Source organism: Lagenorhynchus albirostris, chromosome 2, assembly GCF_949774975.1.
Source record: "Lagenorhynchus albirostris chromosome 2, mLagAlb1.1, whole genome shotgun sequence".
Taxonomy (NCBI): Eukaryota; Metazoa; Chordata; class Mammalia; order Artiodactyla; family Delphinidae; genus Lagenorhynchus; species Lagenorhynchus albirostris.
Genome location: NC_083096.1, coordinates 177,296,954 through 177,319,278, shown reverse-complemented (window position 1 = coordinate 177,319,278; position 22,325 = coordinate 177,296,954). Strand labels below are relative to the sequence as shown.

Below are 22,325 nucleotides of genomic sequence, written 5' to 3'. Positions count from 1 at the left end.
GCTCAAGGAGATTGTCCAGGTGCGAGCACTGCAGCAAAGGGTCCCAGGTCCCAGCCTGTCTCAGGACCACCACCCACTAACTGTATGGCAAGTTAGCAAAACACACTCTTCCTCGGAGAATATGTAGCCCTGAGTTAACAACCTGGCCTGGATCAGGCACCCTTGGGCAGTGCACACCCTGCATGATCCCTTGTGGTTGGCTGAAGTAGGTGCTTGATAATTATTTGTGGAATGAAGAAAGGAATTAATGAACTTAATCCCAGCAAAAACGCAGAGCGGTTTTTACCTCTGAGTAAGTCCTAGGGACGGTACGAACCAGGCTCAAGGCCAGAGTTTCAGCAGTCACCCTCCAGGCGGGGGCCCACCTCCCTCCCTGCAGGGAACCGGAATAGAGGTCTAAGGAGTGGCCCCCAGAGGGGAAGGGCTAGGTCAGAAGGAGGCTCCGGCCTACCGGAGGGAAGTGGGAGCAGAGAGAAATTGGGTCCCCACTGCTGAGCCGCCCACCGCCTGGAAGGAAAGACTGAGCTTCAGGAAACGAGGTCTGGAGCTCCCCTGACGCCGCCCCGACCCTGCGGACACTAGATTTCTTTGCTCGCGCCTGGGAAAGTGGTCCCGGCGTGGGGCGGGGCGAAGTCGCAGGAGCAGCAGGCTGGGGCCGCGAGGGAGGCGGCCTGAGCGCGGCGCGTGACGCAGGCGCCGGGCGGGGCGAGAGCTGACGGCGCCGCCGAGGCCGTAGGCTCCAGGCAGACCCCGAGCTCAGGTCGCGCCGAGCGCTCCGACCCGGGCCCAGATCTCGGCCCAGGCAGGGGACGGGTAGGGGGGCGACAGGTGCGGGAGAGGGCTTGGGTGTTCGGCGCTGGGGGGTCGTCGGGACGTTAACCGAGCCCGAAGACGCTGTCTCCGGCCGGCCGGGAAGCCGGCAGTCGCGGGAAGGGTGCTGGGGGGAGCCGCTTCCGGGCGGGGCGGGGCGCGGGGCGGGGCCAGCCTCTAGGGTCTGATAGCTCGGCGCGGAACGCTTCGCTTCCCGGCTTGGCCATCCCGGAGTATCCTCGGCGTCCGCGGCCACTCCGGCTTAACCTCGCGTGCAGCGCCCCGGCGAGGGGACAGTCTAGGAACTCGGCACCGTCACGGCCGCAGGACCTGGGACGGGGGCCTAACTTCCCCAAGCCGCAGTTTCCGTTTTCGGAAATGGGCTTAGTAACAGTGTCTCGAGTGGTTGTAGGGAGGGTCTATGGAGAAGAGGCCAGCGTGTGGCCCTGGGCCTAGTACGTGGGAAGCCCAATCGATGCGAGGTGGCTTCTTAGGGCTGATGTGGACGTTTCCACCCCAGAATGCCCCAGGATGACCTTCACCCCCTCCGCCCTTCTGCATTCAGGCTTTGGGGATGGAGTCTAGTGATGACATGCGACCAGAGCGAAAGACCAGACTTTGGACGATAGGTCGAGCAGGTGTTTGTACCTAAGACGCCTCTAACTTGGAGCCCAGGGACTTTTATTTGGCCTAGACAATGCTTTTAGAAGTTGCCAACATTTAAAATTTGACAGATTTCATGTATTTTAAAAATGTTTAAAATTCCTGAAAAATGGGAAGACCTGGCCGCATGGAGTATTTTTCCATCATAGCGTTTTGCACAAGCTGCAAGTACCTTATTTATCTGTTTTTTTGGGGGTTTTTTTTCTCTGATAATGGAAAAATACTTCTCCCTGGGCAGGCGCCAGAGTGTGTGCCCACCCTCATTTTTTTAATGGGATGAAAGCTTTGAGAAGACTGTGAGCTGTGTGAAAATTAAAAAAGGGAAACCTCACTAAAATGGAGTCAGGAAATGAGGAAGAGGAACACTTGACAGTCAGTACAATCCCAACATCAAGAGGCATACTTAGCATACCTGACAGGAAGTGAGACTACTACTGCCAGCAGGAGGAAAAAATGATTTTCTCTTTGCCTGGCAACAGCTCAGCCAATGAGAGACTGTCACAACTCAACCAATGAAAAGCCATTATACTTCCAACTCCCCGTGTCTTCCAATGGGCTTTTTGTTTATAACGGCCCCACCCAATTTTCCCTTCTCCTCTGTAAAAGAGTCTCTTCTCCTTTGCTTAAGAGGACTTGTAAGTGGTTCGCCATAGTTGCCTATCCTGCCTTGCAGTTATTCGCTGCTCCCAAATAAACCTGTTTTGCAAGTAAAATAAGCGGCTATTTTATTGTTTTAGGTTAACATTACACGGAGGTTTCACTGAGATCCAGAGAAGACCCCCAACAACTCCGAGGCTGGTGAGCAAACAGGTGCTGGTACCCACAGATCCCACAGAACTCACTGCTTTCTCACCAACTTTGCAGTTTGAGGGTAAGTTTTTCTCCTGGATCTGAGCTCCGCTCTTTTCGCGTTTTGAAGCTCTCCAGGTTTTCTTTGGGATCTGTTTGAAGGCTTCGTCCTTTCTTGTTAAGGCCTTGTTTGTCTGTGAGTACTTGGTTGGCACTCTAGCCTCACTCTTGAAATCACGCTGTTCCAACTGGAACTGTGCTAGCTTTCAGTCCGACTACTTTTGGAACCAGGTTGTTCCTATTGAAACTGTGCTGGTATTTGGCCTGTGGGCTGTTTAAGGATGATTCTTTTGCTCTAGAGAAAAACCCCTGAAAAATGGGATCCCAGTTCTCTAAATGTTTTGAGGGTGCCCCCACACACACCTTTTCAGGGACCCTGGGCAATTTTATGTTTAAAAACTGCTGTCTCTCCTTATATACATTTTTAACTAAATGGACCAATTGAAACACGTAATTTAGAACATCAGTGACCAGCATGGGGAACTTCTGAACTCCCCAAACTTCCTTTCTTAAAATTGTGTTAGACAGCCACAGATTTGCAGTTGTCAAAACTGAATTGGACACCAATTTTGATTGGTATTTTAAGGCTTCCAAAACGTATCAGGAGTCTAAAATTGCCTCTTTGCAATATACAATTTTTAAAGTAACTGAGGCAAATAAAATATTAAAATAAGACAAAATGGCTTCTGAGGTCTCTTTTTCCCCTACCCCGTCTTCTTTGTCTCTGGATACTGGCAGTCGTCTTGTGCTCAAGCCCATCCCAGGCGCCATCTTCCTTTCCTTCTGCACCTCCCCAGTCTAGTTCTCTCGCTGAACTTCCCTTTTTCCCTACAGCTCCGCTGACTCTCCCTGCTCCCTCCTCTGAGCCTGTCAGAACCTCCTCCTTAAAGTTAATCTTCTGAGGATTGAAATAAACCCCAAATTACTTATGTTCCCTGGACCAAGCCAAATTGGGAGTCATAGTTCAAGAGGTTCCTAAAGTGACTGAGGACCCCCTTAGGTTTGCTGAAGATGTTAATACTTGTTCAAACCTACCAGTCTGGTTTCTCAGATTTATATCAGTTAGTCCACGTGCTTGTTGGTGAGAGTCAAGCAAACACTGGATGAAACTAGCCCATGGGAACATTCTGGAGGGGATTTAGAAGGGCAATCCCCTAACTTTTGGCAAGAGGCTAGAACACTCAGTGAAAACCTCCACTGAGCAATTGTAGTAGCCTCTCCTAAGCCTGTTGATCAGAACAAACGTCAGCCTTGCATACAGAAATCTGATGAACCTGTTCATGGCTATTCTAATCGACTTCAGGTTATTTTTAAAGAAAACTCTGGTCTTCCTTCAGATGTTGAGTCCACTAGGGTAACTGTCACCTCCATGTTTATTAATGGGCTGAACCAGGATCTTTTTCTTTTATTTTAAAGAACCAGGATGGAATGGGAAACTGTGTCCACTGTAGATTCATTTGGCAGATCAGCTCACTTGCACCCTAGATGAGTCACCAAAAAGAAAAACCACTAAATTCTTTTGTTTGTTTGTTTGTTTTTTTGCGGTACAAGGGCCTCTCACTGCTGTGGCCCCTCCCATTATGGAGCACAGCTCCGGACGCGCAGGCTCAGCGGCCATGGCTCATGGGCCCAGCCGCTCCGCGGCATGTGGGATCTTCCCAGACCGGGGCACGAACCCGTGTCCCCTGCATCGGCAGGCGGACTCTCAGCCACTGCACCACCAGGGAAGCCCAAACCACTAAATTCTTAATCTTCAACTCCAGCAAATGAAGGTCCCTAAACAAAACCAAAAACCTAATTTCTGCTATTGTAAAAAGCCAGGGCATCGGAAAAAAGACTTACAAATTTAAGTGTTCCAGGAGTTTTCAGCCCTCTCAGCCTTTCCAGTGTCCTCCTAATGCCCAATGAGGGGGCCCTGAGGAACTACAGGGGCTCTTCCCAATCCTCCCTGTTAATCAGCTCGAAGAAACAACTCTCCAGATTGGGACGGAATCTCTGTCCTTACTGACAGCGGAGCCCCACTCTCGGTGCTCAGCCCCACTGCAGAGCCCTAATACAGTTCCCATAGTGGCGATCTCTGATACTCCTCAACAGGCTCCTGTCTCTGAACCTTTTCCCTTTTGTTTAGGCCCTTTGAGAGAGACACACTTTCTCTCCTTAGCTCGTCTCCCTCCATTCACTTATTAGGCCAAGACTTCTTGGAAGAGTATTATGCCGAATTTCTTTCTCCCAAAAGGGGGAAATAATTCTAGAATTTGACAGTAGCCATCTAAATAGCCAACCTGGTAAATTAAAAGACCCTTCGACACCTTTTATTTGTTCTGTTTCCGGCACTGCTGGGGCCGATTCTTGAAACACTGATCATTTGTCCCTATTGAATCAGCCACCACCCTCCTTATAGGCAAAAATCTCCAACTGATATTGGCAAAATTCACAGTGTACCTCCCATTAAGATCCAAATCGATCCGTCTAAACTCTCTTCAGAATTAATCAGTACCCTGTAAGTCAAGAAGCCCTTCAGATAGAAAACCCATGATAGAAGATTTCAAGGCTCAGGGCCTCACTATCCCTTGCACTAGTCCCTGTAATACACCTGTTATACCTGTGAGAAAACCCAAGGGCTGAGGATGGAGGTTTATCCAGGACCTCTGAGCAATAAACATTGTTATCTCTCAACACCCAGTTGTTCCTAACCACTGCATGCTACTGACATCCATTCCCACTTGAAGCAAGTTTTTCACTGTGACTGATCTATGCAGTGTATTTTTCAGCTCATTCTAGTTGATAAGGCTAGCCAATATCTTTTTGCCTTCACCTGGGATGGACAACAATATACTCGTATAGCAGTGACCCAGGGTTTCACAGAAAGTCCTTCTTACTTTTCACAAATCTTGAAAGCTGATTTGGATGATGTAAAGTTTTCTGCAGGTTCTACTTTGTTACATTATATAGATGATTTGCGCCTATGCTGTCCTTCTCAAACCTCCTCACAGGAAGACAGCATCCACCGGCTAAAATTTTTAGCCTTAAAGGGACATAAAGTCTCCAAAGAAAAATGGCACTTTGCTCAAACTCAGGTTCAGTATTTAGAGCACGTGATCTCAGAACAGGGACTACTGGATCTAGATAGACTCCGTGACATCCTGAACTGCCCAGAATCGAACACTAAGCTCCGAAGGTTTTCTTGGGCTATCCGGCTACTGTTGAAATCGGAGTCCAATTTTCTCTCTTCTGGCTCAGCCCCTACGTGCTTTATTAAAAACCAGCAAATCTGACCCCATTAATTGGGGAGATCAAGATGACACAGCTTTTGAAGACTTAAGGAAAAGCTTAATGAGACTACCTGCCCTTGGGCATCCTAATTACCAGCTTCTCTTTTCCCTCTTTGTATGTGAGAAGGCAGGGAATGTCCTCGGAACCCAAAAACAGGGGGCTTGTAGGAACTGTGCTGTTATTTGGCCTGTGGGCTGTTTGAGAATGATTCTTTTGCTCTAGAGAAAAACCCCTGAAAAATGGGATCCTAGTTATCTAAATGTTTTGAGGGTATTGTAGCCAACAGGGTATTGTAGCCAACAGCTGGACCCTGTGGCACAGGTATATCCCCCTTGCTTCAAAGCCATTCCTTCTACTGTCCTTCTGGTTAAGGCCACCAAAGAGACAATCATGGGATCCCCTTTAACCATCTTCGTACCCCATCTTCGTACTGCATGCTTCCATGCAGTGGAAGCCCTCCTAAATTCTCGTCCACTCAGCATTTTTCAGTCAGTTGCCTCACCTCTGATGAAATCCTTTTGCTAACTGCTCCTCACTTAGCTCTTTCACATTGCACCAACCTCAACCCTGCTACTCTTCTCCTCTCCTTCACTGACGAATCCCCTCACCACTGCCTGACCCTTACTGGTCACCCTTTGACTCCGTGTAATAATTTAGAGGAGACTCCTCTAACCAATGCAGATTTTTCATGGTTTACTGATGGTTCTTATTTAAAGGGAGAAAGTGGTAAAGATTGTGCTGGGTATGCCATTGCAACTCCTTTTGATATTGTTGAAGCAGCGCCTTTACCTACAGCTTAATTATGCAACAGGCTGAATTATATGCCCTCACTGAGGTTTGTAGTTTAGCCAAGGGCAAAACTGCAAACATTTATACTGATAGTCAGTATTCCTTTGGAGCAACCCATGACTTTGGAATAACATGGAAACAAGGTTTCCCTACCTCTAATGGGGAAAAGATTAAAAATGGCTCTTATATGCAAAATCAGTTAGGCGCTATACTCTTGACAGCTGCCTTGACTATTATTAAGATCCCTGGGCATTCCAGGCTTGAGTCCCTATAGGCTGAAAGAAACCACCTTGCTGATATTTCTGCCCCAAATGCTGCTCTCGAAGGAACCAATGACCAAACTTCCGGTGTGATCCAAAAGGATGCTCCCCAAGATAACCATCTAGAAATGCCCAATGCCCCAGAAAAGGAAAAACAGTATTGGGGATCTAGGAACTGCTGGTTCAGTAGAAAGAGAAAACTCTGGTTTGGGCCAAATAACAAACTGGTCCTCCCAGAAATTCTGATTCCCACACCTCAGCACTGTACATGCATTGAACTCTTGGTCCAGTGACAAAATGATAGCATTCATGAATGAATGTTGGTGGGGAAATATTAATAAGGCCACAAAAAGTACCTCCCTTCTTGTCCCACCTGTTCAAAATACAATCCAGGGAAACCTGTTTGCACTGTTCCCAGACACTTTGAATTGCGTAATGGGCCATTCAAAGTTTGGTAGATGTAGAGGGGAAAGCGGGGGAGGGATAAATCAGTAGATTGGAATTGACATATATAGACTACTCTGTATAAAATAGGTAACTAATAGGGACCTGTTGTATAGCACAGGGAACTCCACTCAATACTCTGTAATGACCTATATGGGAAAGAATCTAAAAAAGAGTGGATATACATGTATGTATAATTGATTCACTTTGCTGTACACCTGATACTAACGCAACATTGTAAATCAACTATATTCCAATTAAAATAAAAGTTTGGTAGATGGATTTCACATAGCTGTCCCAATCTCATGGATATAAATATATTTTATTACATGGTCTGTATGTTTTCTCATTGGATTGAAGCCCTCCCTTGCAGACAGGCCACTGCTTCTTCTGTGGCTACAATTTTGATAGAAAAGATTATCCCTACCTGGGGAACCCTTCTTGAACTTCACAGTGATCAAGGAACCCATTTTACTGGTCAGGTGCTTCGACAAGTTTGTGCTCTTTAACTGGTTTTACAGCATTTTCACTGTACTTTCTATCCTCAATCCTCAGTTAGTGGAACGTTCTAATGGCAATATTAAGACCTAGTGGGCAAAATTCATAGAGACCCGCCCCCAAAAAAGCATTGCCATCGGTCCTTCTAAATCTCAGATCCACCCCTTTCAGAACTCAAACTCTCACCCTTTGAGGTAGTCACAGGACACCCAATGTTCCTTGCCCCACCCACTTTTGACCCACAGCTGATGAAAGGAGATATATTTCAATATTGTAAAGGCCTGATTGCGTCTATTAAAAATAACAATGCTTGGTAGAGCAATCTTCTTCATAGTGCGCTCTTGGGAGACGAAGACCTTAAGCATCACACCTTTCAACCTGGAGATTTCGTGTACTGGAAAAGACACCTCGAGAAGGACTCTCTTCAACCTCACTGGAAAGGCCCCATCAGGTACTGCTAACCTACCCTTGTGCCTCCAAACTTCAGAGAACAGACTCTTGGATTCATGTGACACATCTAAGAAAGCACCAGACCCTACCTGGACCTGCACACCGTCTGGTGACCTGAAGGTAAAGATTTCCTGGATTTGAAGCAGATGACATCTGATGAGACAGCTTGCCCAAGATGTCTAGACAAGGCCTGTTAGAAGGTTTAGAATTCACAGAAGTGTCTTTCTTTCATCTAGACTATAAAACTGACTCTGGATTCTTATCCAAATTCAGTTTCTTGAATTTTCAACCTACAGTCTGTATCATTGATAAAACATCTGATTCCAAACAGTTTCTTTTGAGATAACAATACTGTTTAATTACTTCATGTTTATTCCTACACTGTGTCATTCCAAAATTCTTTTTTTTAATTTAATTTTTTCTTATACAGGAGGTTCTTATTATCTATTTTATACATATTAGTTTATATATGTCAATCCCAATCTCCCAATTCATACCACCACCACCACCACCACCCCCTGCTTTCCCCCCTTGGTGTCCATACGTTTGTTCTCTACATCTGTGTCACTATCTCTGCCTCACAAGCTGGTTCATCTGTACTGTTTTTCTAGATTTCACATATATGTGTTAATATACAATATTTGTTTGTCTCTTTCTGACTTACTTCACTGTGTATGAGTCTCTAGGTCCATCCACTTCTCTACAAATGACCCAGTTTCGTTCCTTTTTATAGCTGAGTAATATTCCATTGTATATATGTACCACATCTTCTTTACAAAATTCTTGTTTAATTCCTTCAGTTTTGAGTGTGCCCTTGCTGTATTCACTATTCTAAGATACAGATTTTTGGATGGGAAATTCCTGAGACATCTCCCTCCTACCCCTCCTTGTTACTCAAATGTGACCACAATAGGTTTCCAATCTGTGCACTTTCCCTCTGACATGGGACAGGACACCCAGAAAAGATCCTTCCTGGCATCACGGGACAAAAGGCCACTGAATGCTGATTTAAAAAACAGACAAAAACCCTGACTCTTGATCAGTGATGCTTTTGGAGAAAGATCTTGATCAAAAGGGGGAAATGTGAAAATTAATGAAGCGAAACCTCACTAAAATGGAGTTGGGAGGCCAGAAGTGGGGAGTACTTGACAGTCAATACAGGAAGAATCAATACAGATCTCTGGCAGGAAGTAACACTACTAGTGCCAGCAGGAGGAAGAAAGATTTTCTCTTTTCCTGGCAACAGCTTAGCTAATGGTAGACTGTCACAACTCAGCCATTGAAAAGTCACTATATTTGGAACTCCCAGTTTCCTCCAGCAGGCTTTTTGTTTATAACAGTCCCTCCCAACTTCCCCATCTCTTCTATAAAAGAATTCCCTCTGCTTTGCTTAACAGGACTTACAAGTGGTTCACCAGTTGCACGTCCCAAATTTCAATTCTTTGCTGCTCCCAAATAAATCTGTTTTGCTGGTAAAATATCTGGCTGTTTTATTGTTTTAAGTTAACAACTGCTTCTTTGGCCAAGTCGCAATGAAAAATGAAGTCTCCCCAGTGTCCCTACATGTCCCAGGAGAATATTCCCTTCCCCACCCATAAGCAGATAAGGCCTATCTGCTCCAGCCATCTTGAGTGACAGTGGCTACAGGCCCACTCCCACCCACCTGAGGGAATCCCCTTAGACAGCTGGATAACCAGGATCCCCCCCAGGCAAGATTCAGGCCAAGGTGGTGGCACTGTAATTTTCCCAAAACCCTGTGCAATTCAGACGTAGGAGGGAGGAATGTGTTCTTGGGGGCGGGTACCTCTGCAACTACTGGAGAGTCGTTTGGCTCTGAGGCTAGGAGTGTGGTTAAAGAGGCTGTGGAGCACTTCTCAACCAGCCCTGTGCTGAATGCTTTACTTGTACTAACTCAGTCCTCCCAGCCCTTCTGAGGTCGGGACAGTTACCACCTTTTTTGGGGGGGACTACCTTCCCAGCGAGTCAGTCCGGGCCAGGATTCAAACCCAAGCAATCTTGCTTCTTCACCTTCAACGTGCTTTTCCGTTTCTGGGCATTTCAGAGTGGCCTGATGCCCAGCCCAGAACTGTGTGGGGAGCCTCCTCATTGGGATGTTTTATCACAGCTAAAGTGGGCAATTTGGGGAGAGAAAGTTTGTTTCTCAGCCCATCACTTAAATTGTGAGCTAGTCTGTGGATGTAATAAAGATTTTACGGTTTTTTTTATATGTATATTCTTTCCCTCACACTTTTTTAAATTATTGTATTTTTATTTTTGGCTGCATTGGGTCTTTGTTGCTGTGTGTGGACTTTCTCTAGTTGCAGCGAGCGGGGGCTATTTTTCCTTGTGGTGTGTGGGCTTCTCATTGCAGTGGCTTCTCTTGTGGAGATTGGGCTCTAGGTGTGCAGGGTTCAGTAGTTGTGGCGCACGGGCTTAGGTGCCCCACGGCATGTGGGATCTTCCAGGACCAGGGATCAAACCCATGTCCCCTGCATTGTCAGGCGGATTCTTAACCACTGTGCCACCGGGGAGTCCCAAGATTTTATGTTCTAACGGTGAATTCATAGTATTAAAATAACATCACTGAAAACCTTTGCAGAGCTTACAGACAACAGCATGGCCTTGGCAAACCTTACAGTTCTCCAGGCCCACCAACTGAAAATTAAGCAATTAATTTTTTAATGGGGGGTGGGGTCTCTTAAAAACTGAGTCCCTGAAGACTTTATCAATATTTTTATTGCACTCTTTCAAATGTGCATAACATGTGGCCACTCTTTATTTTGAGGGTCTACCATGTACTGGAAAGGGGCTCCAGTGTTCCCTGGCCTAGGTCCCTGGGGGTCTAAGGGGTCCACCTCCTTGGTCAGAGCTCATGAGCACTGTTGCTCCCCACAGGCCTGTGCATGCTTCTCACCCCCCCACGGCCATGGCCCTGGTCAGCATCAACCAGCTGCCCGAGAGCATCCTGCTGGAGGTGTTCACGCACCTGCCCGCTCGCCAGCTGCTGCTGAACTGCCGCCCTGTCTGCAGCCTCTGGCGCGACCTCATCGACCTTGTGACCCTCTGGAAGCGCAAATGCCTGCATGAGGGCTACGTCACTGAGGACTGGGACCAGTCCGTGGCTGACTGGAAGGTCTTCTACTTTCTGTGCAACCTCCGCAGGAACCTCCTGCGCAACCCGTGTGCCGAAGGTGGGCCGGGGCCTGCTGCTGGGCTGGTTCTGTCCCTTTCCTGAACCTCAGGGCCTTTGTACTTGCTGTTCCCACACTACCTGGAATGTTCTCTCATCACCACCACTCCCCCCAACACCTGTCATGCTCCCTTGGTCCCTCTCCTCATTCTTCAGGTCTCCGTTCAGAGATGTGCCCTGATCCCCCGTCTGCAAACAGTGCTCCCCACGTCTGTCACATCACCCCATTTCCTTCCTTCATAGCACTGGTCATAACCTATAATAACGGAATCTTTTTTTTTTTTTTTCCTCTGCCACAAATTTCAAGTTCCTGGGGCCTGACAGATCTTGCCACTCTGCACCCTGTGTCCACATAGCATGTGCTCAGGAAACGTTTGTTGAATGAATAAGCACACTGCAGACCCCCTCCCCTTTGGTTCAGTCTGTGCTGCCTAACGTTGAGGGAGGGCTTCCTGTGTGCCAGGCACTAGTCTGAGGTCTTAGAAATGTCATCATCCTCCCGTCACCCCATGATACGAGGAAGGAAATGAACTTCAGAGGCAACTACGATCACATGGTTTGAGGCTTCTGTTGGGCTTATGTTCTCATATATTTGCCAGGCTTTTTTTTTCTTCATTTAGCATCTTCATTTAGTACCAGGCAGCATGCTTCCTGTTTAGGTATAGCAGCAGTTGATGAAGAGGCATAGTTTGTACACTTAGAATCCCTTCCTCTCTTTATCCTCATGAAGATCCTGAGAGTTAGCCAGATAAGAAGGGTTTGGCTCCATTTTATAGATGGGGAGCGTGAGGCCCCCCAGATGAGTGTCTTGCTCAAAGATCTAGAACTGCCCAGCTTCTGGGGTCCAGTCCTGACTGCTGAAGGCCCTTAGGCCCCTCTTCGAGGCCCCATAGACAGTGCCCCAGACACTCAGTCTCCTGGCCTGCCCCAAATCCTGCTCAGAAGCTGCCCAGCCGGGCCGGGCCACCAGTGCAGCACACACAGCCCTGCAGAGCCGGCCACCCAGCCTTGCGCAGCTCTCCCCCTGCGCCTGCCCTGGGCACTGGCCCGCTCTGCATTTCTGAATTCCTCTTCTGGTTCTCTGCTGGGGGGCTCCCGGGGCACCTGGGGAATAGATGTGGGCTCCTAGTAGAGGGAGCAAAGGAATAATTTGGAAAAGCTCTCCTGGTGATTGTTCTGGAAAGCCTGGGTAGAGAAGCACTGTTTCCTGAGGTCCTCTCAGCTCAGTCTGAAGGGGGAGATGGGAGGGACAGCCTTACGCCTACAGACCTGCCAAGGCAACCTGGTGGGGACCCTTCCACCAATACGGGGTTACTACACATCACCAACCCAGAGGATGCCCAGGCCCCCAGTCCTCCCTCCTGCCCTGGGCAGAGGGTGTCCGAGTGGGCACAGCAGGTTCCCATGACCCACCAGCAAAGCCCCCCAGATCCCAGTATGTAGTTAACCTCCTGGACGTCGACGTCAGGGGAATGCCAGTCGTCTAGTAAGTGGTCTGAGTTGGGACAAACTCACATTAGCCATTAAGAACAGAATTGCCAGGCTTCCCTGGTGGCTCAGTGGTTGAGAGTCCGCCTGCCGATGCAGGGGACACGGGTTCGTGCCCCAGTCTGGGAAGATCCCACATGCCGCGGAGCGGCTGGGCCCGTGAGCCATGGCCACTGAGCCTGCGTGTCCGGAGCCTGTGCTCCGCAACGGGAGGGGCCACAACAGTGAGAGGCCCGCGTACCACCAAAAAACCCCACAAAATTCCCCACACAGGCCCTTCATAATTTAATGGTTCGAGAACTGAAACTTGGGTATTTCCAGAGCCCCTGGGCAACGTGGAAGTGAGGAAAGGTTCATTTAGAATTTCTGGTCATACTCTTTTCTTTTTTTCCAGCTTCACGTTAAGTGTTGACCTGCTCAGGGACAAAGTGGGAGGCAGAGGGCCCAGATCAGGATTGCTGTGGTGGGCACAGGTGGGAAGGTGGGGAGGGGGGCTTGTAGGGCGGCTCCAAGGTGCCGGGGGGTGCATGCCTGGAGATCTGAGCCTTACCCGCTCCCTCCCAGGACCAGGTGGAGAGGGCCAGGCTGAACGTTCACCCAGAGGGTCTCACTGCAGCTTCTGTTTTTCCTAGAGGATATGAGATCCTGGAAAATCGACTCCAACGGAGGGGACCAGTGGAAGGTGGAGAGCCTCCCCGGGGCGCATGGCACAGACTTCCCTGACCCCAAAGTCAAGAAGTACTTTGCCACGTCCTATGAGTAAGATGAACTGAATTGAGAAGCTGTGTGGAGGGAAAAGGGTCCGGACAACCTTTTGCCAAATCCCAGGCCTAAGTGAGGGCCTGTGTGTGAAGCTCCAGAAAGGGGGTTCCAAAGCCAGCTCAGCTTCTACCTCTTTCTGGGGCAGGAGGCAACTCAGTGGCTGGGTTGAGGCAAGTGGGGGAGGCGAGCAGTTTGAGGAGGCTGGGAGCCCATTAAGTGGTTGGGGTAAGTCAGGGATGGTACAGGTTGTCCCCAGTCTAGGGGCCTGAGTTCACGGAAGCGCCCTCCTTGGGTGCCCGGGACACTGGGCCTAAGGACTGGGATGATCGCCACCCAGGCACCAGTGGGTCAAACTCCCTGCACGTTCCCCGCGGGCCTGCACGGAGGCAGGAGCCAGAGTCCTGTCCTGCAGCCCCTGCACCAGCTCCCTGGGTCCGGGCCACGCCTGGGGACGCACGCCTCGCCTCTGCTCCGCAGGATGTGTCTCAAGTCGCAGCTGATAGACCTCAAAGCCGAGGGCTACTGGGAGGAGCTACTGGACAAGTTCCGGCCGGACATCGTGGTTAAGGACTGGTGAGTGGGGCCTGCGCCCGAGTCCCACACTCTGCATCCCTCCCTCTGCTCTTCCTGAGAACCCCTCTCGGGAGTGCCCACTGAGCCCGGCGGAGTCCTGGGGCGAGGGCTGCCCCCCTCCCTACCGACAGGCCCAGCACTTATTCAACACTGCCCCCTGCCCCAACCCTGCATCAGCAGATGTTAGCCCCAGTTTACAGATGGGGAGACTGAGGCCTACAGATGAGTTGTCACTAACAGGCCCTGGAGCAAGAGACACTAGGACCCAGCCTCCCTGGACCTCGCAGATACTCACATGCCTGTCTGCCCCCCCTACCCTTTTCACTGTTCATCCCACGACTCTATCCCAAGCTCCTACTCTGTGCCCAGAACTTTGTCTGGCCTGGCCCAGGGCAGAAGCAGGACCCTAATGCCCGCTAGGCCCCAGGGCCACTACTCTGAGGGTGGGGGGTTGGGGCTTGAGAGGTGTGCAGGGCTGCAGTAGGGCTGACCAGAGGGGGAGCCCTGTGCAGCCCCCATCACACAGGCCACCCCTCCCGAACCTCCATTGTAATGTACCGGCGGCAACACAGATCCTACAGCCAGGACTTAATCTCTGTAGAGAGCCTTTGCTTTTTACGGTGACATCTTCACTGGAACACCCAGGAGGGTCGCCTCTTTTCTCAGATGGGATTATTGAGGCCCAGCGCAGACAGACTGCTTGCCCCAGGGCACAGTGGGGCACAGGGAGCCCTGGAGCTGGCTGGGCCTCGTGGGCAGAGCAGGGAAATGAGACTCGGGGCTCCGATTTGTGGGCCTGCTGCCTGCCCGCCTCCAGAGATGGTGGCCTCCAGGGCCCCCTCTGTACTGGGGTGCACAGTCCCAAGCCCTCCCCTCCCCCAGGTTCGCCGCCAGAGCGGACTGTGGCTGCACCTACCACATCCGAGTACAGCTGGCCTCGGCCGACTACATCGTCCTGGCCTCCTTCGAGCCCCCGCCCATGACCGTCCATCAGTGGAACGATGCCAGGTGGACAGAGGTGAGGCCTCACCTGCTTGCCCCTCGCCATCCACTTCTCCCAAGGCCAGGATGGCAGGAAATCTGGGGCAGCCCCAGGGCCCAGAATGCACCAGTCCTCTGTCTGGAGTTCCTGCCTTCTGGCCGGGAGGCTCTCCCCTGCAGGACCTGACTCCAGCCGTCCCCTCTGCAGCTCAGTGGTCATCCCGTCTCATCCCCTCTTCAGTCCTGGTGGTCACTTCCTTGCCCCTCTTCCCCTCAGGTCTCCCACACCTTCTCGGATTACCCTCCAGGTGTCCGCCACATCCTCTTCCAGCACGGGGGCAAGGACACCCAGTTCTGGGCAGGCTGGTACGGTCCCCGCGTCACCAACAGCAGCATCGTCATCAGCCACAGGGTGACCAGGAGCCCGGCCCCCTCCGTGGCTCCGCGCTAGACCATGCAGGGGCCAGAAGAGGTGGCCCGCCTGCCCTCCCCCCTCCCCCTCCACAGGCCCTCCTGACAGCCTGTCCTCCGACAGCCATTCATCCGTCTTCGATTCATCCGTCTTCCATCTGGGCCAGCCGATTGCCAAAGGTCCCCTCCAGGCAAGGCATGAGCCTGTAGGGGGCAGCGAGGCCCCCTGCCCCAGTTCCCACCTGGGGCAAACCCACCATTCTGTGAACTTAATTATCACGTAGCTCTGACAGACATTTTGTTGTAATAAATGTTTTCAGTAAAACCAGCCTGGGGTCGGGTCTAGGGGTCGGGGTACAAGGTCCTCGGCACTTTGGTAGAGAAGCAGCCTCCCTCCCCTCCAGGGAGTGACAGCCCAGCTCAGCCCTGGGGGCTCTTTATTGAAACAACTCACAGCACAGTATTTGAGGCAGCGCTGGCCAGCGGAATCCCAGGAGGCTGAGAAATTGAGGTCCCAGCACCTGTCCCTGCCCTCCTGGGGAGGATTCCTCCATGAAGGCAACCAAGCCTGAGCAGCCCCGGGCTGGAGGGTGGGTGGTCCATACATAGAGGCAATAAGAGCACTTGGAATCAGAGTGACCCTGCAGCACTGCCCTAGGCTGGGCCCCCAAAGTCCGACAGTTGTGGCATCCACGGTGGGCAGGCACACCCTCAGCTGCTTTTATGAGCTCGCTCTTCCACGTAGAGCTGCATCTGATGGACAGGAACGAACACCATGGTCAGGTGGACAGCCAGGGCAGCTACTCTGGAGAACCCACGGGGTCTCCGACAAGGGTGGGCTCTGTGGCCCCAGCCAGGGTTTAAGGGAAAGAGGGAGTTGGGAGCATAAAGCCAGGCATGCCCTGGTCATCTCCCCCGAGCCTTGATCCAGAAGCCGCCTGCCAGGGCCTCAGCACACCCTAAATAAAGCACACTCAGGCCCAAGCAGCTTACCTTTAAGATGTCTGATGTCATGGTTTTCAGGGGTATCAGTCGGGGGTCATGCATGTGGACGTCCTGCTCATCTGCCAGGATCCAGGGGAAGTCCTAGGGAGGGGACAAGGGAAGGGTGGCAGGGGGCTGGTCCATGGCCCGCCCTCACTTTGCTGCCCTCTCCCCTTCCGGAGCTGGCATCCTCAGACTTCGGGGAGCATCAGAGTCACCAGGGAATGGCTGGCCGTGCAGATTCCTAGGTTCCCCCACCGGAGAGAGGCTGAGTCTGTAGATCTGAGCTGGGCTGGGAGCCCCAGTGATTTAACAAGCCCCAAACACCAGTTCTGAAACTGGATCAAGGATCCCCTCCCTGAGAACCCCCAATGAGCTGGTGGCTCTCCCTGCTCTCAGCGCCAAGTGCCCAGCTGGGGCGATGACAAGCGGCTGGCCACAGAGCCAGCGCACAGTGAGAGCCTACCGATGCCAGGCGCTGCCGTAAGAAGTGTAATGAATGCCCTGCCGTAGGCAGCGCCCTCGCTCTCATGGAACTCCGGTTTTCAGACCTCCCAGCGGTCTCCCTGCCCACCCTCCCACACCAGTCTCATCTCACCTTGATGACCTGGATCTTCTCCATGTTGCGAGTGGCAGCTTCTCTCGTGTGCACTAAGACTGTGAAGGTACAGCCTAAAGAGGCCAGAGTTTGGTCAAGCCTGGGCCACCCCATGCGTGCCGCGTGGCACAGCCTCTTCCCACCTCCCTAGCTGGCTCAGCAGCCCCGCAAAGCAGAGTGTAAACCCAGTGTTCAGAAAAGTCACAGTCAACAGGGAGACTAAAGCCCAGGTGGAGTCATCAGGGAAGCTTCCTGGAGGAGGTGGGCTTTCAGAAGAGTTCTAAAAGGCAGGAAGGAAGAGAGGGAGCTTGGTGCAGCCAAGTAGGGATCTGAGGACACAGACCAACACAGGTAGCCATGGAAATGCCCAGGGAAGAGGGGGTGGGAGTGAGCACACCTGGGGGGTTGTGGTCCAGGACAGCATCACATACACTGATCTTCAGGATGAAGGCTCGGAGCAGCTGCTCCACGTGAGACAGCAGGGAGTCTGAGCTGGGAAGCAGAGAAGAGGAGGGTCTCCCAGCACATAGGTGTCCCCCTCCCACCAGCAGGCAAGCAACTCTGGGAGCAGCCCTGGCGGTGCAGAGTCCCCCTAGTGCTTCTGAGTGTATTGACTTCTGAGGCCCTGGCTACCTGTCTCTACACAGTTGACATCATCTGGGGAGTTTAAAACCAAAGCCGAGTCCCATCCCAGGCTAATTAAGTCAGAATGCGGCGGGGGGAAGGGGCACAGGGAACCCCAGTAGGTGGTTCTAATATGCAGCCCAGTCTGAGAACCGGACACAAAGCCAGGAAGGGACAGGGTTTGCCCGAGGCCACATAGCAAGTAGGGACAGATTCTAGTGCCCTGACCTCACCACACGAAGCTGGCAGCTGACCAGCCCAACACGCCCATCCAAGGTCAACATCTGGTTGACTAAGGACTGGATGGATGCTTGACTGGGAAGTCAGGAAACTGGGTCTGTGTCCTGGCTCTGGGTGACCAGGTCAAGATCATCTCTCGGGACCCTGGTTTCTCCATCTATAAAATGAGGTTGGGACTAGCCATTCACCAACGTTGTGATTTTCCAGGTGTGATACTGGAGGGTCTCCGTGTAACTTGTGTGATGTCCACAGAGACCACTGGGCGGCCGGCTGTGACTCAGACACTAACAGGCCTCGTTGGGTCAGCACACCTTGCCATGTCTCCTCTCAGGCTTTTAGCAAGGCATTCAGGGGCTGCCTTAAAGGGGTGAGGGTGGCCGTGTTACTAGGGACCTCACACCAGTGAGCACGTGGATGGGGGACGAGGCAGCGCACCTGATGGACAGCAGCGGAGGCTGCGTGATTTCGAAGACGAATTTCTCCACTGGGCGGTGCTCCTTGTCCAAGATGACTACCACCACTTTCTCCACATCGTTCTGCAAGGACAGGAAGCCCCGATTCCAGAACTGGACACCCGCCTCCCCCTTACCCCACCCCCCAGCCCCTGCCCCCTGCTCCCTGCCCAGGGAAGAATGGGAAAGGTGCACTCACGGCCCTGCTCAGCTTCTAGGCCCAGAGTCCCTGAGAGCCCAGAAAGAGGTTTGAGAAGTTGAAGTAGGCGCCCCCAGACATGAGTGGTACCCGCGGAGAGGAGAGGATGCCTGGGCCCCACAGGGGTCCCAGCGTGTCCCAGGGAGCAGAACAAGGTAGAATAAGGAAGCCCTGAGGGGCCAAGCTCAGACAGAGCTTGGGGGCAGAGGGGGAGAAAAGAACAGGTGAGAAGGACCCAAAACCCTCTGGGCAGGCCCCAGTCAGCCAACTCCACTAACCAGGGCTCCCGGGCCCGGCACGCCCTGAACGTGCCCACATGCCCTGGGGCCTGTCCCTGGGCAGGGGTGGTCTCCAGAGCGCAGGACACAGGCTTCTGGGTGTTAAGAGTCATGGGGACCCGGTATGGTCCCAGCATCACCCCATCCTGGAGCATGGAGGAGCACTGGGGGTGGGGTGGGCTAGGGGCCTGGTGCCCTCACCTTCTCCAGCAGCGGCTTGACGCAGTGCAACGTGTCCTGGATATACTGGTTCAGCTCCGGGTGACAGGACATCTGCACACAACCCCATGATGGCTGGTGAGGCTGCAGCACTGATGGGGGAGCCATTGCAGACCCCCTCCAGCAGCCCAAGGGCCTGTCTGCCTTCGGAGAGAGGCGCAGCAGTTCCCTAGGGCTCCCCACCCAAGAGACAGACTTCCCATCACGAGGCTAAGAACTGAATTATCCACAGAGGGAGAGAAGTTAGAAGATGCTAAGAATTCAGTCTCAACATTAGCATTTAATATAGCATTAGGAGTTCCTAACGCGGGGTCACTGAGCTCCTCCAGAGTCTGAGAAGTCTTTAAATTGTGAGTGTTTGAGCATACAGGCATTTTTCCAGAGAGGGGATCCAGAAATTTAATCCATTTTCGAACATTAAGAATCTGGAACAGACTTCCCTTGGTGCGCAGTGGTTAAGAATCCGCCTGCCAATGCAGGGGAGAGCCCTGGTCTGGGAAGATCCCACATGCTGCGGAGCAACTAAGCCCGTGCGCCACAACTATCGAGCCTGCGCTCTAGAGCCCGCGAGCCACAACTACTGAAGCCCGCGTGCCTTCAGAGCCGGTGCTCCGCAACAAGGGAAGCCACCGCAATGAGAAGCCTGCGCACCGCAACTAAGAGCAGCCCCTGCTCACCGCCAACTAGAGAAAGCCCGCGCGCAGCAGCGAAGACCCAATGCAGCCATAAATAAATAAATAAATAAACTTATTAAAAAAAAGAATCTGGAACTAAGGAGTTGTGTGGCCTCAGGCTTAACTTCTCTGTGCTTTAGTTACTTCATCTGTGGAAGATCTCATTTAAAAAAGTGAGGATTAAGTGAGATAAGTACCTAGTACACGGTGGGTGCTCAGTAAGTGCTGATTCTTTTTTGCCTTTTCCTTGTATATCTTTTTGTTTGTTTTTTGGGTTTTTCCCCCCTATATATCTTTTAAGCTTCCACCACCTTCCAGTATTCGGTCATTTATTCTAATATTTACTGAGTGCTTTCTAAGGGACAGGTACTTCTTGAGGCTGGGGATAGAGTAGCATATATTTACTGCTTTGTCTGCCTTTTAACCTAAAGCAACCCGTTACAATTAGAGTAAATGAGGGGAGAGGGGAGTGCCTGAGGTTTATAGGAATCCCCTCCCCAAACCAACCATTCACCAGCTTCAGGAGACCTTTAAAATACAAAGATGGGGGGGCTGGGGGGCTCTAATCGGAGGGCCTGGTCCCTAACTTCTAGCAAGGGGAACTCCCAGTTCAGAGGGGACAGAAGGAAACGCCACTGCGGCGAGGGGTGGGAGGTTGTCGGGCTAGCAGCAGCTGCCGGGAACTAGAAGGCAAGGCCAGGCCGCTGGGAACTGAGAGGGCTGAGCCTGAAGAAGGAAGAAAGTTAAAAATGTCCTCTCTACCCACTCTGTGATACGGGGGTGACCCAGTGCACCCAGTCTGGATGTGGGGCTCACCTGGACAGGCACGTTGTACTTCTTACGCTTCTGGAAGATGCCCACCGGGTAAACCTCACGCACGTAGAGGATCAGGTGCACCGCCACCTCCAGGAACTCGCAGAGCACGTCGGCCACCACTGCGAGGGGGCAGAACCCAGTGCGCTCGGGGAAGTCCGCCAGCCCAGGTCCTCCCTCGCCCCCCGCCAGGGTGCGCATGTCCAGCCTCTCTACCTTGACCAAAGTTGAGGTCCTGTCGCGTGAGCGTGGTCATCCTTCCCGATACCTAGGGGGTGGGGCAGGAGCGGGAGCTAGTTTCTAAGGCCCCTATAGCCGCAGGGCCCGCCCACCTCCACTGCCCCTCCCCTCCTCCGTCTGGGGGGAATCTGGGCAGGACCGCCCCTCCCTTCACACAGAACCGGAGCAGCTGGGAAGGACCCCCCACGCCGGCGTCAGAGCTCGGAGGCATCAGCTGCGCCGCGATCAGCCTCTGCGCACTAGCCGCCTCGCCCTGCAGTCTCCTGGGAGTAGATAAGGCCAGCGCTGTGCCCGCATAAAGGGCACCGCCGCAGAGGGTACAGCTGGATGCGCAGGGCCGGTAGCGTGAAGCCGGACACGCGGAAAGCGAAACTAGGCTGGAATAAGACTTCACCTCCTGCCAGGCTGGATTCTTCCCCTGAGGGAATCCCGTCCTTCTCCTCTTCCCCGGTACCGGCTCCGGCCTCGATTCCGGACTCGGGGCCAGGTCCCCGCGAGGGAATCCACCGACCGATCACTCGCGCCTCGCGCTCAACCAGAGGCCCAGGCGCCGCTCCATGACGTCCGCGGCGCTCCGGCGGGTCCTAGCGCCGGCTTCCAGCCACGCCCACCCCCTGCGCAGCCAACCACGGGTGCAGGAGGGAGAGACGGCCAGAGGGGCGGGGCTTGGGAGGGGCGGGGCCCTGCCTGGGCGCTGGTGTGATCCCAGGGCCGATGCTGCACCACGCCTCTTCCTTTCAATTTTAGGTGGGCGCGAAAAGAGACAACTTTGGTCTCCACATCGGATCGCAACGTATTTTCCCCCCAGGGCATTTCTCTCGCTTTAGGAGGCGCGGGAAAAGGTAGCGTACGTGTTGCTGGTGAGAGCCAGCTCGAGATCACAGCTGGGCACTATGGACAGCGACATCTACCGCTAGCTCCGCAGTCACCATCCCCGGAACCTCAGCTGCCCAACCGAAAGCGAATCCGCCGGCTCCGGGGCGGGGACAGGGGAGGGCCGGCGAGCACCGGGGACGTCCCCGTCCCCACCCCCACCCGGAGCCTAAATGCAGCCAGTCTTTACCTCCCAAGAAGGTAAAAACTTCCCCGGCCGTGCATCATAACAATAGCTGACATTTATAGAGGTCCAGCCATGTGCCAGGGACTGGGCTAAGTGTGTTCGTGAATCAGCTCACTAAATCCTCAAAACAATTCCACGCGACAGTTGCCATGATTGTCCCCGTTTTACGTATGAGCCAAGTGAAGTTCAGAGGGGTGAAGTAACCTGCCCGAGTTACCCAGCTATTGGGGGAGGCGGTGGGCATAGTTGTCTTCTGCCACTACGCTTTGTAGCTCGGAAGTCCCCCAGAGGCATGGACTCTGGAAGGGCTGAGAGGACCCTGGGAAATAATAATATTAATATTAAAATAATTACTAACATGCATTGAGCACTTAATATGTTTCAAGCACTGATTTCTTTAATTCTCTCATTAACCCTAGGAGCTAAGCCTTCATTTTACAGTCCCACTTTATAGATGGTAAAACAGGCTCAGAGATGTTCCCTAATTTGCCAAAATCACACAG

General features: G+C 52.3%; 2 protein-coding genes across 12 annotated transcripts; one reads left to right on the top strand and one right to left on the bottom strand.

Annotated features, from left to right (window-relative positions):
- The first annotated feature begins 427 nt into the window (after positions 1-427).
- On the top strand, positions 428-16,440 carry FBXO6 (F-box protein 6). 9 transcript variants are annotated; one of them, XM_060141428.1, is made up of 8 exons: positions 682-813; positions 2,211-2,344; positions 7,904-8,156; positions 10,932-11,227; positions 13,347-13,473; positions 13,954-14,049; positions 14,932-15,067; positions 15,308-16,440. In XM_060141428.1, the coding sequence occupies exons 4-8, from the start codon at positions 10,963-10,965 to the stop codon at positions 15,479-15,481; spliced, it is 798 nt and encodes a 265-aa protein (XP_059997411.1). In that variant the 5' UTR covers positions 682-813; positions 2,211-2,344; positions 7,904-8,156; positions 10,932-10,962; the 3' UTR covers positions 15,482-16,440. The 9 variants fall into 9 exon arrangements, with proteins under 9 accessions (XP_059997409.1, XP_059997416.1, XP_059997410.1 ...); XM_060141426.1 differs by lacking the exons at positions 682-813; positions 7,904-8,156 and adding an exon at positions 428-539; XM_060141433.1 differs by lacking the exons at positions 682-813; positions 7,904-8,156 and adding an exon at positions 430-539 and having other exon boundaries at positions 2,211-2,271.
- Positions 15,862-21,402, bottom strand: MAD2L2 (mitotic arrest deficient 2 like 2). Of its 3 annotated transcripts, none has more exons than XM_060141436.1 (9): positions 21,217-21,398; positions 20,739-20,790; positions 20,526-20,644; positions 19,018-19,089; positions 18,323-18,423; positions 17,421-17,515; positions 17,024-17,097; positions 16,435-16,527; positions 15,862-16,194 (listed from the first exon to the last, which is right to left on the bottom strand). In XM_060141436.1, exons 2-9 carry the CDS (start codon positions 20,776-20,778, stop codon positions 16,153-16,155), a joined length of 636 nt encoding a protein of 211 aa, XP_059997419.1. In that variant the 5' UTR covers positions 20,779-20,790; positions 21,217-21,398; the 3' UTR covers positions 15,862-16,152. The 3 variants fall into 3 exon arrangements, with proteins under 3 accessions (XP_059997419.1, XP_059997418.1, XP_059997417.1); XM_060141435.1 differs by having other exon boundaries at positions 21,157-21,396; XM_060141434.1 differs by having other exon boundaries at positions 20,526-20,790; positions 21,157-21,402.
- Between the last annotated feature and the right edge of the window lie 923 nt (positions 21,403-22,325).

Bases quoted from the DNA above. Each gene is read 5' to 3' on its own strand.
- FBXO6 (XM_060141426.1), top strand. From the start codon at position 10,963: ATGGCCCTGGTCAGCATCAACCAGCTGCCCGAGAGCATCCTGCTGGAG. The intron at 11,228-13,346 runs GTGGGCCGGGGC...TGTTTTTCCTAG, and splicing joins GCGCAACCCGTGTGCCGAAG to AGGATATGAGATCCTGGAAA. The intron at 13,474-13,953 runs GTAAGATGAACT...TCTGCTCCGCAG, and splicing joins TACTTTGCCACGTCCTATGA to GATGTGTCTCAAGTCGCAGC.
- MAD2L2 (XM_060141434.1), bottom strand. From the start codon at position 20,723: ATGCGCACCCTGGCGGGGGGCGAGGGAGGACCTGGGCTGGCGGACTTC. The intron at 17,516-18,322 runs GTGCGCTGCCTC...TCTGCTTCCCAG, and splicing joins CCTCCGCTGCTGTCCATCAG to CTCAGACTCCCTGCTGTCTC. The intron at 16,528-17,023 runs GTGAGATGAGAC...TCCCCTCCCTAG, and splicing joins AGAAGATCCAGGTCATCAAG to GACTTCCCCTGGATCCTGGC.